This window comes from Centruroides sculpturatus, unplaced genomic scaffold, assembly GCF_000671375.1.
Source record: "Centruroides sculpturatus isolate CEXI.00-Female unplaced genomic scaffold, Cexi_2.0 scaffold971, whole genome shotgun sequence".
Lineage (NCBI taxonomy): Eukaryota > Metazoa > Arthropoda > Arachnida > Scorpiones > Buthidae > Centruroides > Centruroides sculpturatus.
In genome coordinates, this window is record NW_019385102.1 from 324,934 (window position 1) to 340,749 (window position 15,816).

A 15,816-nucleotide genomic window follows, 5' to 3' on the forward strand; every position below is an offset into this window, starting at 1 on the left:
GTTTTGGTGTTATATTATTTCATACAATTATTGTGTTTTAATTTTATTCGATATTAAAACATTTAATTCTTTCATATTTTAAAAATTGACTTGAATATTCTTAACATTCGGATTATTTCCTTTGAGTAAAAATTACTTTTGTGATTAGAAAAATTAATTTTGTGATTAGTGCCACTCAAATTTATTTAGGAAATTCATCTAAAAATTAATTTTGTGATCTGAAATAATTCCATTCGACAAATTTTTATTTGCAATTTTTAAAAATTATTTGTAATTTACTCAAGAAATTAATTTTATGATCAGTGCTACTCAAATCACTACTACTAATGTTTATAATTGAAAAATAATTTGACTACCTAAAAAAAACTTATTTTATTTTCTTAATGTGATGTTACAATTAATAGAATTTATGTCATAATGTAGATCTTTAATATTTTAATGTTATAAACATTTTTTTAAATTAAATTTTGCAGGATGTTTGTACAGATGAGTTAGAGACCCAGTGTAAAATTCATATTTTACTTTTATTGCAAGATAATGCATCAATTCTTATACCTTCTACAGATAAGTGAGTAATTTATTTTTTAGTTTTTAAATTTTTGACATTGATTTCAAGTTTGGTATTGTTCAATTCAAAAATTTAAACATTTTTATCAACTTCCTTTTTGTTTTATAATAATAATAATACCTCTCCTGTGGTCACCACCAAGTTGTGATGGGAGAGCTCAGTAATTTTACTGATCCATAGAGCAATGCTGGCTGGAGCACAAGCTGCTGATAGGGATACCCATGCCAGTAAGGTCTATGGGAAGAAGTGAAGCTAAGAGTGACCACACCCTGATGCTGTGGAGATATTTACCATGGTGTGATACTGGCTCAGATGTCACCTGGGTTAACAAGGTCTGCATTTGTGGGTTAGGCAGAGGCTCATGTTTGAAAAATAGGTTATAATCTCTCTTGGCTACTGGTGGCAAAAGCAGTGCTGGCTCAAGCACTGCTTTTGCCACCAGTAGCCTTGGTGTTTCTGTGGCAATGCATCCACAAACCACAAAGGCTGGAAAACCATGCCAGCGGATGAAATGGACAACAGAAATGAACAAGTTTATCATTCGTACTTACTACACCATCACAAGACTGGAAACAAACATGACAGCGTACAGGCAATAATCATACCATAGATTCACACAACAATATCCTCACCTCACTCATCGAACAAAGGGTTGTTGATCAAAAAAGAACAATTATACATAACAATATTATCCCACAAACAACACAAACTTATCAAACAACAGTTTGCTGATCAAATACATCAACAGACAGAAACATTTAAACATTAATGATGATTACGTAACCTGCCAGGATAATTCAGCAACAAGCACTGATAATAGCACACACAAAACAATTACCACTAATGATACTATTTTCAGTCAATGGTGTGTGACCATGGACTGAAAATACAATCACAGACAGATACATACAAAACACAATTCTAACACAAGCCTGCCTGGCAGAGAAGAATAGAAACACAAATAAATGACATTAGACAGCAATTAGGCAGGCTGACATAATACACTAAAAACAAACAACATAACACCCAAATTAAAGGAACAACTCAAAAACATTTTCAAGAAAATCAAAATACACACAAAACATGAACATCACAACACACATTACAGAATCATTGATACACTAAAACAAAAACTTGCAACCAAAGCACTCAAACAATACAAAACATGTTCGCTACGAAAACAACAAATTAAATTATTTGCAAACAATGAAAAACTCGTTTACAGACAAATTAATACCAAAACAATCGCTAACAACATACACAGCACAGTGGCACACCAACAGAGGAACTCACAAATTATTGGTCTTCTCTTTGGTCTAGTGCAGAGGTCACCAAACTATGGCCTATGGGTCAGATCCGGCCTCTGAAGGTCAGTTCATCCAGACTGCTGCCGCACTGTGCCACAAATGAGCTAAAATATAATTATTTTATCTCATTTGTGGCACAGTGAGGCAATATACAATTAATTATGTATATGAAAATATCATAGATTATAGATGAACTTACTATGCAGAAAAAATTAAAATAAATGTAAGTAAAAATGCCAAAATTAGTCCAATCTGATTTTTGCATCTGACAGTAATATAATTTTTAGGAAAATCAGTGAAATGAAAAATTTGGTGACTATTTGTGACTTTGAATATGAGAGCACTTTTTGTGTAAGAACCTGCAATGAAATTTTTAACAAAGGTGATTATGAGCTTGCTGCAGCAATTGCATTTGTGTATTGGTAAATAAATATGTTGGTCTATTTTTTTGTGTATTCAGTATAATATATTAAACAAAATGGTCATGTGGCATGCACTTGTCATTCTCTCAGTTATCTGACCCACTGTGAAAAAAAGTTTGGTGACCTCTGGTCTAGTACTATCTCACACAATGCTGATGCAGACTGGATCGAGTTAGAACAAAAACTTGCATAACATACCAACTATGTCCTGTGCTGAAACCAGGTATCTTCCAATTTTGTGTTCTGTTAACAGAACACATAACTGGAAGACACCTGGTGTATACAACATTCACAATTTCTGGTATGAAAAGTCTACATCACTGCACCAAGAACTAGCTAAACACCTAACACATTGTCATCAATTCACAAGATATGCCAAAATTTCTTACTCAGGGCATCTCTTACATGAAACCTAAAAACAACAATTTCACAGACACCACACAATACAAAGCAATTACATGTCTTTCAACACTGTACAAATTATTGACATCCTATATTTCAAACAAAATATACAAACATGTTGATGAACACGACATTCTTACAGAACAACAAAAAGGTTGCCGTAGAAATCACAGGGGATGCAAATAACAGTTACTCATAGATTCAGTCATTCTACGGCAAGCACACAAACAACACAGAAACGTACACATGGCATATATAGATTACAGAAAAGCATTTGACAGTGTTCCACACAGTTGGCTGCTACATATTCTACGCATGTACAAAATACATCCATCACTCATAGCATTCTTCGAAAACACTATGCAGGACTGGAGAACAACACTACATCTCTGGATTCAAAGTCTGATGATGATGTCTGTTTAAAATGGAAGAAAATGTTTGTTTTCTTTAGAATATATTTGTTTTTTGCTGGTTATAAATGCCTAGTTGTGTTTATTATTTTTAAATTATTATTAATAATATTTAATCAGAGTGATTAAATAAATTTGGTAAATAGATTAGAATTAATAATAATTTAATTAACATTAAACTTTTTCTCTTAAAGATTAGAACAAATTGTTGGATCTCTGACTACATTATATCTTGACAATCAAAAAACTATAAGCAGAAGATTAAAATGTCAACTCTTAATAACCATAGTGACTATTATTCTAAATCATGAAATGCTGGTAAGTTCTTTAATTGTAAAAGTGGAAAGATAATTTTATGTAGATAGGAAAAAAATTGTATATTTCAGGAAGAAAACTCATCTTTGTTTGGATTACTGTTACAAATAAAAGATTTTTTAATTCAAATAGTTATTAATAAAACCAAAAGAAATCCTGTTGTTTGTGCAATTGCATGTAAATGTCTTGAAGAAATAGAGCAGTTTTTCCCAGTAAGTTTTTTAATGTTAAATTATATAATGTTTTTTTATGTTAGTTATGTATTTAAATGATCATAATTACAGTATAGATAAAATATTTTATTGTTTAAGATCATAAAAGTCTATCATTTTGACAACTCTATCTCTTTCTTTATTATTCCATCTACATCATTACTAACACTATCACTGGCGCTTTTGAAAAATAAAGTAACACAGAGAACATTTGAATTTAACTTAAATCTTTCAAAAATTTAGAGGAATATAAAGGCTATAACTTTAGCTAAATGTAATTTAGCTAAAGTTAAAGCTTGAAATAATTTGACATTTATGATTAGATTAATATAGAAGTTTAGGTTTGGTTGTTCATAAAAAATTTAAACCACAATATAAATTGTTAAATATAAAATTTAAAGTGAAAAGAAAATTATTACTGTTTTATTAAAATTATTATTGCTTTATTTATTTATTTGCAAAAATACAGTAGCTATTAGCACTAGTTCCTGAATTTTTGCAAATAAATAAATAAAGTAAAATATCCTAAATACGCTATATTGATGTTAATAGTATATCAGTGTATATTTTACTAAAAAGTGCTTTTTCAATAAGATCATATTGAGAAAGATAAGACTTTAATAAAAACTAGCAGACCCCGCCACACGTTGTTGTTGCTTAAAATGTATCTGTTATAAATGTATAACACTTCCCCCGTGGGGGGAATTTTTCAAAAAATCTCTTCTTAGTGTACATTCTGTTGATGTACCCTATTAAAACGCAAAAAAACCGCATGTAAAATAGTATAAATAGAAGCAGAGTTCTTTACCATAAGCCTTAATCCTAACCATCTCCCCCAGGTGGGGGGAATTTCGACACGTATATTATATAAAAACACGTGCATATTCGAATGCAGCGTTGTGTCAAAATTTCAAAGGAATTGGTAGGAACAAATGAACATTTTTATTTATATAGATAGATAGAAGATGATCTGCTTTAGTTCATCCTCACAGAAAAGCAAACTTAGGTCGTCATACTCGTAGCGCCATCTATTGGACATAAAAGCCTTAACCCTAGATGATATCTTTTAATTTATATGAATGTTTAATGGAATAATATACAGCCTATGTCCCCCCTGAAGTTCCATTCTAAATATTGGTGAAAGAATTTTTGAAATCGGATGAGTAGTTTAGAGATTACCCCCTACATGCAAACTTACAAACATTACTTTTTATAATATTAGTATAGATTATGTATTTTTGTTCTATTTTATTACCAGTACTAACTTGATTAAAATAATTTTTTATTGCTATTCAGTTCAATATCCTTTACATTATCATTATGGCACAAACAATACTTCAAACTCCTAAGTATATGTATTTCTTTATGGGTATTAAAACTAATAATTGTATTTCAGGGAATATTATTTGCTGATGTAGAAAAAATTTTTATTTGCTGTCAGTGTGAAACTTCACCAATATTTCAATCTTACTCATCCCTTTTGATTCTTATCATTAGCCATATTACCCAAGCAAAATTTTCCATTACAGATAATAGGTAATAAATTTAATATGTTTATAATTCAAATAATATATTTATTTTTATATTGTATTTATACATTTTTTTTCATTAAATTATTATTATTTATTACTTAGTAATTATTAATAATTGATTGTAAATACAAAATTATCAAATATAATAATCATTATTGAAATCTAATTAACTCTTACATTTAGAAATTTATAATTTGTGTAGAAAAGCTAACAGCAATAGTGTGTGTTTGATGATTTATCTAAGAACTTTCTATTTGTAGTATACAAGAAAATTCCAATAATACTGAAAAACAGAAGGTAATATATATTTATTTAATTATTCTAAAATAATAAGAACTTACCATGTTTCCCCGAAAATAAAACCTAGCAGAGGTTTTGCTGAATTGCAAAATATAAGACCGCCCCCCAAAAGTAAGACCTAGCAAAGTTTTGTTTTTAATCGTAACAGTCATCGATAGATGGTTGAAAGTGGCTGTTGGCTTTTTGAAAGTACAGCCACTGATTGATCAGCAGACAATCACGCCACACGGCATGATTTGCATAAGACTATGGCTTGGGAATCATAGATTTGCATAATGTTATGGCTGGTGATCACTAATTGGTTGGCCGGAATCACACCACATCACATTTGTATAGTGCTACGGTTCAGTAAGCACTAATTGGTCATCGAGCCCAATGTCGATGCTATGAAAAGGTTAAGTTGAAGTGAGAGTGAGAAGTCCACTCCAGCACGGGAACTTCGTAAGTTCAGTTCAACATGACCGGATTTATGTCACTCTCATTTGAGTTAGACTTGGGAATTTTTTTGTTCAACAATAAATGTGAATTCTTCTTCATGGCTAAATAAGACATCCCCTGAAATTAAGACCTAGCGCATCTTTGAGAGCAAAAATTAATATAAGACACTGTCTTATTTTTGGGGAAACAGGGTATAAAGTTTTTAAATAACTAATTACAAATATAATATCTTGCCATGAGATAATTATGATTGGCTGAAATAGAAGTAAGTTATTTATTACAAATTGAAATTGACCTGAATTGCTCTTAATGTAACTCAATGTTTCATTTCACACAGAAATTATCAGTAATGCATAATTTTATTTCATTATATAATAAACAGTGACTCTAGTTTACCAAGTTTTTAAAAAATTTTATATTATAAGCATTGGGTTGTGGAACCATTACTAACAAATATATTGAGTCACATCAGCAAAAAGTAAGTTGAGAAATTCTGGTCTATACTACTACTACTACTACTAGTATATGTAGTATAAAATTGTATAAAAATATAGACATTAAATAAATAAAATTTTCACAAATTTGATCCTTGCATATTTTTAAATGCATTATTTTTATTAACCTCTTTACTGCTTAGTAACAGGTGTTTCAAACACAGGTTTCTTTACCTAACACAGTTTTATAATGTCAAGTTTAGTTTCCATGGTAATAGAGCAATATTTTTTGCATTTATTTCTGCTGTTAGATATACTGCTATGTTTTGGATTTAGTTTTTGAAATACTTATTTAAAAGTTTATACAAATTGCAAACAACAGCGAAAAAATACCATTACTCCAACATTACTGACTTTGATGCCACCTCACAAGCAGCAATGGAATGTCAGAATTCATGCAAAAGTGAAATATGACGATATCTACTTATATAAGCCATTGATGCCACTGTTTGTATATCTATAATCTGTCATGGAATTCCTAGAATGCACACTAGGGGGTGTCCGTAGCAATGATTTTCAGCTATTATTTAAATTAATAGTATAATTCATTTATAAGAGTATATTGTATATTATTGTTTTTATTTATAATAGGAATTTATTATTTATATAAATTTTCTTATTTAAACCACGGAATGACACCGCTGCTGCTAGAATGCCCACCAGGAGGCATCTCGGGCTACTAGTTCAATAGAAATAAATCCACATGAATTATCTATTAAACATTTGTTATTTATTAGTGGATAAAGACTGATTTTGACACCCTCAGAATCCATGAAAATTTTAAATTTTAGTCACACAGTCAATTGTTTGTAAGTAAGGAAGTTCCTATATGTGTTTACAATATACTAAATATGTGGTTTCTAAGTATGATCAAATAAATAAAAAGTTTAATTTCAAAAACTTCCTCAGATATTTTTTAATTCTTTAAGTAAAAAAAAAAACAGAAGTTAATTAATCTTAAATAAATATTAACTGAAAAGCAATGCACATTACAAAACAGAATTTTATAATGAATAATTTTAATAAAATTAATTTTTAATTATAAAGTAGTAATAAAACATGAGTATGTGATAAATATATAAATTACAAAAAAAATTCAAATACAAAATCTGTATGATGACTTAAAAAAAAAGTAAAATTGATCATTTTAAATATTTCTGTTTTGAGGAAAATATTTGAGAGAAAAGAAATAAATTAAGGTATATTCTCTTCCTTTATTTTATTATTATTAAATAGTTTCTATATTATGTACATTTTTCCCTCTTCCAATTATTTTCTGTATAAAAAAATATATTTTATATTTTTAATATAATAAATGTTTATTATCAGTTATGCAGAAAGTCATCTGGTAATGAATTAGAAGTCTTATCAGCAGTAGTCTTCATCATGGATTTAATACCTTTAATGACTACAATGACAAGTTATCATATTATGAAGCATTTAGTACAAATTGTGAAAGATACTCCCGATTTATTACCTATTGTAAGACTAAATTTATGTTTATTATTTTATAAAAGATGTATTTTGTATGGCTGCAGCATTTTTGCTACCTGAAACATATTTATCTGTAATAGATTTTCAAAGACTAAGATGTCAAATGAAAAACTTTTTGAATAGCTTCATTAAGATAATATAATGGTAGTAATTAAAAACAATGTAACTAAAAATTAAAATATGGTCTTTGAAAACATTTTAAATGATAAAGATGCTGCAAATTTTATAAAATAAGCTAGTAAATCTTTTATAATTATACAATAACATAACAAATATTTACTGTTATTATCTATTATTTTCAAATTATCTATAATTAATTATTGATTGAAATATAATAAACAGTGAAATACTTCAATAAAATTTCAATTTTAACACTTAATGATGAAATTCAATAATAAAGAATCTCTCTTTGGTAATTTTGTTACTAAAATAAGTCGTAGATTTTTTTATCTTTTAATCTTTAACATTAGTTTATTGTATATATAAATGTTATACAACTCTAATTATATATTTGATATATATTTATAAATATATAACTTTATTTAAAATTTTTAGACATTTAAAACCTGGGTACCACGATTAATGTATGTCAGTCACCCTGCACTTTTTCATTTGTGTTTTTATATGAATGTAAGTTTTATTATTCCTAGATTAGTTTTTATATTATGTAAATATATAATAATAATATTAATTAATTAATTCTAGAAAGAATTTGGAACTGATCTATTCACTTGTCAAGAAGAACAAAATTTATTAAATCAATTAATATTATGTAGTCATCATCCAGCATTAACTACAACACACAGACTTTTGTACATGGATTGGATTGAAGCATGTCTTGATAAAAAAGTAAAATGATTAAACTTTTAATATTAAAAATCATATGAGACAAAATGTTTAAAAAATTAATTTAGAATTTAATTCAAATCATATTTTTATTCTTCAGGTACATAAGTCTCGATGGAATATGCCGTCTGATCAGCTATTGTTATTTATACCAAATTCGTTTGATGGACCGGATACTCAAGAGAAAAAACTAAAATTATTAGCAACATTTACACCAAATAGTAAGTATTGTTTAAAATCTTTTGTTTTGTTTTATCATTGAAAACTATTGTAAAATATATTTCAGATCAAAATTATGATCTATTAATGAAGGCTCTTCAGAACTTGAAAAAATACATCATTGTTAATCAAAGTATTCGTGGATCAAGTTCATTATTTAGGACCTTGTTTTGTTACTTTATTTTGCATAATAATAAAATGATGAAAGACGAAATTCAAAGGTAAATTATTATCTTAGAAATAATTAGAAAATACTAATATTTTTTAATGTTTTTTCTCATAGAAAATGTGAATTAAAATTTCAGATTTATATTGGATTTAGTACAAGATTATCCTCATTTTTGTAATTGTGTTTTGGACTATTTTCAATGCATAAGACATTATTACCCAGATAGGTAATCTTATTTTCTGAAATATCCTAAAGAAGAACTTTTAGTGTAAAGAAAAATTTTATTTATTAGAGAATGCATATATGTGTTGGTTTTAATTGATTTTTTAAAATCTTTTTAGCATGTTTGTTCATGAGTTGATGACAGATTTAATAGAAGTGATAACAGAATTACCTTTGAAAACAATTCAAAAAAACTTTGAGTCATATTTATTAATATTGGAAAAAGTTTTATTAGAAAAATCTGAAATTTGTAAACCTCAAGTAAGATTCTTTTAAATATATATTGTATATTTATCAGTTTTAAAATTAGATCAGTCCTGCTACATTGAAATTATTTTGCACAAACCTGATGCAGCAAACAATAGAAAAGTTAGATTTAGAACTTTATTCTTCTGATCTTTATTCATTTATATAACTTTAGAAATCTTTGAATTTTGTCGTAATTCAGAATAGATAAAAGTGAATTTACAGGAAATCCTCATTAATTTTTTGAACTCAGATAGTTCAAATCCTGTTAGTTTGTAACTGTACTATTTGTCTCAGCTGGGGATATAGAGATTTACATGCTAAGGAATTTGGTTTGTTCAAAATATAGATACTTTGAAATTTGAAATGAAAATTTCATTCTAACTGTGATATGCATATAACTTGCATGTTTAAATTGAAGTTATGTGGCTCCTTACTATAAGAGGATAAAAGACCACAAACAGCTTTAATTTGGTCAACATGGTTTTACTTTTACATTTTTGGATATCACATTATCTTACCTTTTTCTCTTATCTCATAAAATACAGCTGGGTTTCAGGGCTGTAAGTGTCCTACAAGTTGGCAGATTGAAATATTTGTAGGATTATGCTACTACATTTGGGCATCTTACTACTTTTTGGGTCACTTTGAAAATTATTTGGGCTATATTTTGAGAATTCTGCTTTACTTTTTATAAAACTTATCTAGCAACCTATGAAGTTCTCACTGGACATGTGCTATTTACCTCAGATTATTTATAATATTATTAATAATTATTAATTAATGAAAGTAGCATTCTGTATATGTAGCTATATTCCATTTGCTTAATAATTACATCAGTTATGTGGCATTTGGCATATTGTACAGAAATTTATAAATCTCAGATAATTTGAAACTCATTGTGATTATTTTCTCCCTTGAATTTCGAACTAACGAGGATTTCCTGTGTTAGTTTCAATGATCCAGAATTTCTCATTAGAGGATTCAGAAAGCTGATAGAAAATCTTAATGGGGAATATATAAATATTAAATAAATGAGAGAATCTGGCTTAGATAGTAAATAAAAAAAATAATTCTTTTGTATCTCATTAATCAAAACCAACAGAACTTTTGCTACCCATGTTCATGTGATAGTTAACAAAAAAAAAAGTTTCTTTGAGAATTTGGATTTCTTTCTTTAAGTTAGAATAGATATAAATGTAAAAAACAATCATAGTCTTTAAAGACGTATAATAATAAACTAATTCTAATGATATTATTATATATACAAAAAATAAACAGAAGACAAACAAATAATGTTTTAAAAAAATAATAATAATTTTAAATTTGTTTATTGAATCAAACAATGCTGTTTTTATTTATTTTTAAATATTTTATTTTAATGCAATTATAATAATCTTTAAATTTCCCAAATGATATACTGTATTTATAAAAATCTAAAGTGATTATATAGTAAAACGTAATTTTTTTATATAAAATTTTAATATATATATCTTAAATTCTGTTTTAATATGATTTATATTTTAGATTATTTTGAAATTTATTAAGAAAATGCTTGAAAATACAAATGTGTGCCAAAGTGGAGACTGGCTTTTGGGAAACAGTATATTATCTGTTTGTTGTAGTTTTCTACAATATCAAAACATAAATTGTTTCTATACTGGTAAGAATATATCNAACCAACAGAACTTTTGCTACCCATGTTCATGTGATAGTTAACAAAAAAAAAAGTTTCTTTGAGAATTTGGATTTCTTTCTTTAAGTTAGAATAGATATAAATGTAAAAAACAATCATAGTCTTTAAAGATGTATAATAATAAACTAATTCTAATGATATTATTATATATACAAAAAATAAACAGAAGACAAACAAATAATGTTTTAAAAAAATAATAATAATTTTAAATAAATAACATCATATACGATAATGAAATCACAAATTTTCATTTAAAAATTAATAATTTAATGTAAAATTTATTAATAGTGAAAATATTAAACCTTTCATGAGATAGAATTAATGATTTAAAAAAAAATTGTATTAAAAGATAAACTTTCTTCATCAACAAACAAAATTGGTAATATGATTTGCTATATCACATTATCTCTCTTGATAAATTTCATTGTGATTCATCAGTGAGTGATTTTAATTCTATACTTGTTTCAGCAAAAGATGAATGTGATGTCNCTTTTAAATACAGATCTTAACATATACTCATTAATACAAAAAATTATGCACCAAGGATGAGGTATTGGAATTGAATGAAATGTTATTAGTGTGAAAATATCATTGTCATTAAGTGATTATAAACAAAGAGACAGTTTCCTGTGGAATGATACAATTTAAGTGAATATTTGGTATCTTGTAGAACCTCCTCTTTCCTGGATACATGCAATATGGTTGAGTGCAGAGGCATATAGGCACCATATGCCATCCTCTAACAGATTTACCCACAGATGTTGCAACTGCTGCTCCAGATTGCCAGATCCCTTGTGCTCATAGATAGTCAAAGCTGACAACTCACCTGATCCACAAATACTCCATAAGTGACGAATCTGCAGATCTGGCAGGCCAAGAAAGTGTGATGTGACAGAGTCATTATTGGGAAATGTTAGTTGTGCATAGCTGAGCATTATCTTGCTAGAAAATGGCTGTTTGTACCATGCAATGAAAAGCAACACATGAGGACATGATTTCTTGAATATACCACTTTGCTCTCAATGTTCTTTATACCACCAATACATACAATAGTCATAAAAGTGATTATTATACCTCTTTTCAACTCTTTAATGAGTTTTATTTCTTTTTTCTTTTACCAGTCTTTTAATATTACAGTTTTAATTGCATTTTATTTAATTGCTTTTATAATTTACAGGTATTTTATTATACATTGAAATCCAGTTGTCACAATTATCTATAACATACATGTAATTTCTGTCATCAAGATTGCTGTAAAATTTAAAACAGGATCAATGAGGAGTATTTTGTCCAAAATGCATATCCTCAGAAACTAATAAAAGCCTGTGTTTCCATCTTAATTGTATTCCTGTATTATTTATTTTCTCAAGCATTTTTATGCTTACTCATAACAAAGCCAACAATGCTGGGGTGCTAATGGCAAAACACAAAGTGATCATCATGCATGCAAATTTGTCTCTGCTAATTGCTTGCCAATAGTATAGGAAGAAAAAGGGTAATCTAGCAAAACTTCTATCTCTGTATGTCGGATAAAGATGCCATTTCAGATGTTTGTGCTTGTCTCACAACCACTCCTGGTGGTCTGTTAGAACATCCAGAGTACCCTTTCATATCAACTGCCCCAACACCTTTTCACAGACAGAACAGCAGCACTTTGATGGCATCACTTGGCATACAATCAGATCACAACTGTAAAAATTTACTTACCTGTCTGAGACATAGCATTGCTAAATTTTGCAGTAATTAGACTGTAACTTTATCTAGGTGCATAACTTTTTTTTGTCAATGAGTTAAGCAGTATTTTATAAATGTAAAAATATTTTTGATAGAATTTGGAGAAATACTATATCAAATGATGCAGTTTGAAGATGTAGATATTAAAATTCAAGCTAAATTATATTATTCTGCTCTTACTTTGCTCTCTTCACAAAAGGTAAAACTTGGTTGTTTTTATTTGATTTGACAAATAAGTTATAATTAAAATAGGTTCTAATGAATAAGGTTAAATAAATTTTAGAAAAGTAATTTTTTGGTATAAAGCTTTGTTAGATTATTTGCATTTTAATGTTTTAAATTTTCCTTCAAATAGAACTTTATTAAATTATCTTATTGTGTCTATTATGATGATTTAAATAACGTTTTAAGTATAATTACTTCCAATTTTAGGTGCAGAAATTATTTGAAAATCAAAATCATTCTCTTCCTGCAAAACAATCTCTTTGTAATCTTGTCACAGGTAAAAATTAGTGTTGTTTACATGAATTATAAATATACAAATTACTAAAAAAAATGTTTATGTGTTTAGGGAATTCAGCATTTCATTTAACACATCCAATTCAACACCTTCAAAATCCCGTTCTCAAATTGGAGAGGTAGTATATAATAATTTATTGTAATTATTTAATTGCAGTAACAATAAATTTAATATATAACTGTTCATTTATAATTATTTTAAAAATATTTACTATGTTCAAAGATTGGTTTTAAAATTTTACATTTCTTTACAGAATTTCTCCTGCAGAATCTCAACTTGAAACTAAAATAATTCAAGATATTTCATTTGAAATTACCAAAGGTTTTTTCTACATGTTGTTTATTATATTTACATACAATTACTATTATAATTTATTTTTATTTATTTATTTATTTTTCTTTTTTTCTAAAGACATTTTGGACAAATATCACAAGTATATATACGAAGATTTTGTTCCTGTTGTTACTATTCCTCTTACACTTCAGTTTGTAAGTAAATATAATTTATATACATTATTAATATAGAATTAAAACCTCTTAATAATTGAATCAATAATCAGACAGAATGGACAAATACAAAGTTTGAGATACTTTACTGCATCGTCTTCAAATTTTTTTCTCTTCCTTATTGTGATGAAATTAATGGTAAGTGTTTTAACATAAGATATCTTAAAAGTAACTTTTTCCTCTACAGAATAATACATGATAGATTTTATTCTAAAAAATTTTTCAATTTTTTGCATAAATTAAAAAATAAAATGTCTATTCAGTTATTTTCATGTTCAATAGTATATCTTTATAACTAAAAAAATAGTTTTAAATTAAAATCTAATTATATAATCTGATAATTTTTTCTAAAATTCAGTAAAAATACAGGGAAAGAAAAACAATTGTCAATAAAACTTTGGTATATTTATACTGGCATCTTATACAGTAATTTGATAATATACTCTAGCAAACAGAAATCAAGTGTAATGTAAAACTATAAGTTTGATTTTCCAAAAGATTATAGATATAATAATGAATTCTATACAGGAATAATAGAATAAATCAAATAGGTAAGGAATATGTCAACATTATTATTCTAATAATCAATTTCAAAGTGAAAGATATGTATAAAAATTTTCAATATACAAAATATACCTATATTTACCACAAGAATTTTCAGAAAAAACACCTTTGTTTAGTATGAATTTATTGTTATCTTTTTTTGCTATGAAAACAGAGAAAATGTAGAGAAAATTACAAGAATTAATACATGAAGTAACTGATATTATATTTTAAAAAAGGAATTACTTACAAAATATTATAAATGTGAGGTTTGTGCCTTTCAGTACTTGTTGCCAAATGTAAGTGTTTACACTCAGAAACTTCTGACACCAAATAGGTTATGCCTACTAAAATTTTCAAGCATTTTTTTGGATAACAATGAAGTCTCATATGCGAGACTATGAGTAAAGTAAGATGGAGAAAAAAACAATGAGATTCAGTCGGAAGAAGTCACTCAACGCAGTAAAATACTATAAAACATTTATTAGCTGGCACGAAAGTTCATACAGTATGGTATACATTGAAGTATGATGTTTATGTTCATTATGATCATAGAGAGAGAGCATTTACAATTTATAATACCTTTGAATCCTGATAAATACTTCCCACACTGCAATACATCATCAGACAAACAAATCCTGATGATGATGTATGATAAAATAGTTCTAGATATTGAATTTGGATGATATTTCCCATGTTGGATAGCAGCCAAACAGAATACAGATGAAGCGCACAAACAAAAATCCAAATGAGTAGTTTCAAACACTGATCCTAATGGCTTGAAAAACAGGTGATGACTGTTCCTTGTTACATTCAAAAGTGCAGTTTTACAGATGTAACTAATAGTCGAGGGAAAGGTGTTGTAAGGTGTCACAATTACTCTGAAAAAAATGACATCTGACGCCCTCTCAGGACAGAAAGTTGACATATCCCATCTAATGAGATCATATAGTTGTGTTTTTTCTTTGTTTAGTTTAATTTTCACATAAAGATACTGCTGAAAATGAATCAAGAAAGAATAGGAATAATAAAGATAGAATAGTATAAACTACTTACAAAGCTATGCAGTCAGTTTAAAATAAAAATGATTTATTATCCAAATTATGAAGATCAATCACCATTATAACTACAATTTGCTTAGTTATTACCAAAATAATAATAATTTTAAATAAATAACATCATATACGATAATGAAATCACAAATTTTCATTTAAAAATTAA

The 15,816-nt window shown here is 27.3% G+C and overlaps 1 protein-coding gene across 5 annotated transcripts in view; it reads left to right on the plus strand.

Moving 5' to 3' along the window:
• Nucleotides 1-15,720, plus strand: part of LOC111634714 (AP-5 complex subunit beta-1-like) — an 18,261-nt gene extending 2,541 nt beyond the window's left edge. For 2 of the 5 annotated variants that reach the window (XM_023379550.1, XM_023379549.1), the window contains exons 3-21: nucleotides 474-568; nucleotides 3,304-3,427; nucleotides 3,475-3,636; nucleotides 5,033-5,172; nucleotides 5,429-5,465; nucleotides 7,730-7,882; nucleotides 8,450-8,524; nucleotides 8,600-8,743; nucleotides 8,841-8,961; nucleotides 9,027-9,180; nucleotides 9,265-9,354; nucleotides 9,470-9,611; nucleotides 11,124-11,259; nucleotides 13,122-13,225; nucleotides 13,459-13,528; nucleotides 13,598-13,664; nucleotides 13,800-13,867; nucleotides 13,958-14,034; nucleotides 14,106-15,719. In XM_023379550.1, coding sequence (XP_023235318.1) covers nucleotides 474-568; nucleotides 3,304-3,427; nucleotides 3,475-3,636; nucleotides 5,033-5,172; nucleotides 5,429-5,465; nucleotides 7,730-7,882; nucleotides 8,450-8,524; nucleotides 8,600-8,743; nucleotides 8,841-8,961; nucleotides 9,027-9,180; nucleotides 9,265-9,354; nucleotides 9,470-9,611; nucleotides 11,124-11,259; nucleotides 13,122-13,225; nucleotides 13,459-13,528; nucleotides 13,598-13,664; nucleotides 13,800-13,867; nucleotides 13,958-14,034; nucleotides 14,106-14,351 — 2,205 coding nt within the window. In that variant the 3' untranslated portion in view covers nucleotides 14,352-15,719. Of the gene's footprint in view, nucleotides 1-473; nucleotides 569-3,303; nucleotides 3,428-3,474; nucleotides 3,637-5,032; nucleotides 5,173-5,428; nucleotides 5,466-7,729; nucleotides 7,883-8,449; nucleotides 8,525-8,599; nucleotides 8,744-8,840; nucleotides 8,962-9,026; nucleotides 9,181-9,264; nucleotides 9,355-9,469; nucleotides 9,612-11,123; nucleotides 11,260-13,121; nucleotides 13,226-13,458; nucleotides 13,529-13,597; nucleotides 13,665-13,799; nucleotides 13,868-13,957; nucleotides 14,035-14,105 lie in introns of all 5 variants that reach the window. The other 3 variants (XM_023379553.1, XM_023379551.1, XM_023379552.1) reach the window with 3 other exon arrangements.
• Nucleotides 15,721-15,816: the final 96 nt, after the last annotated feature.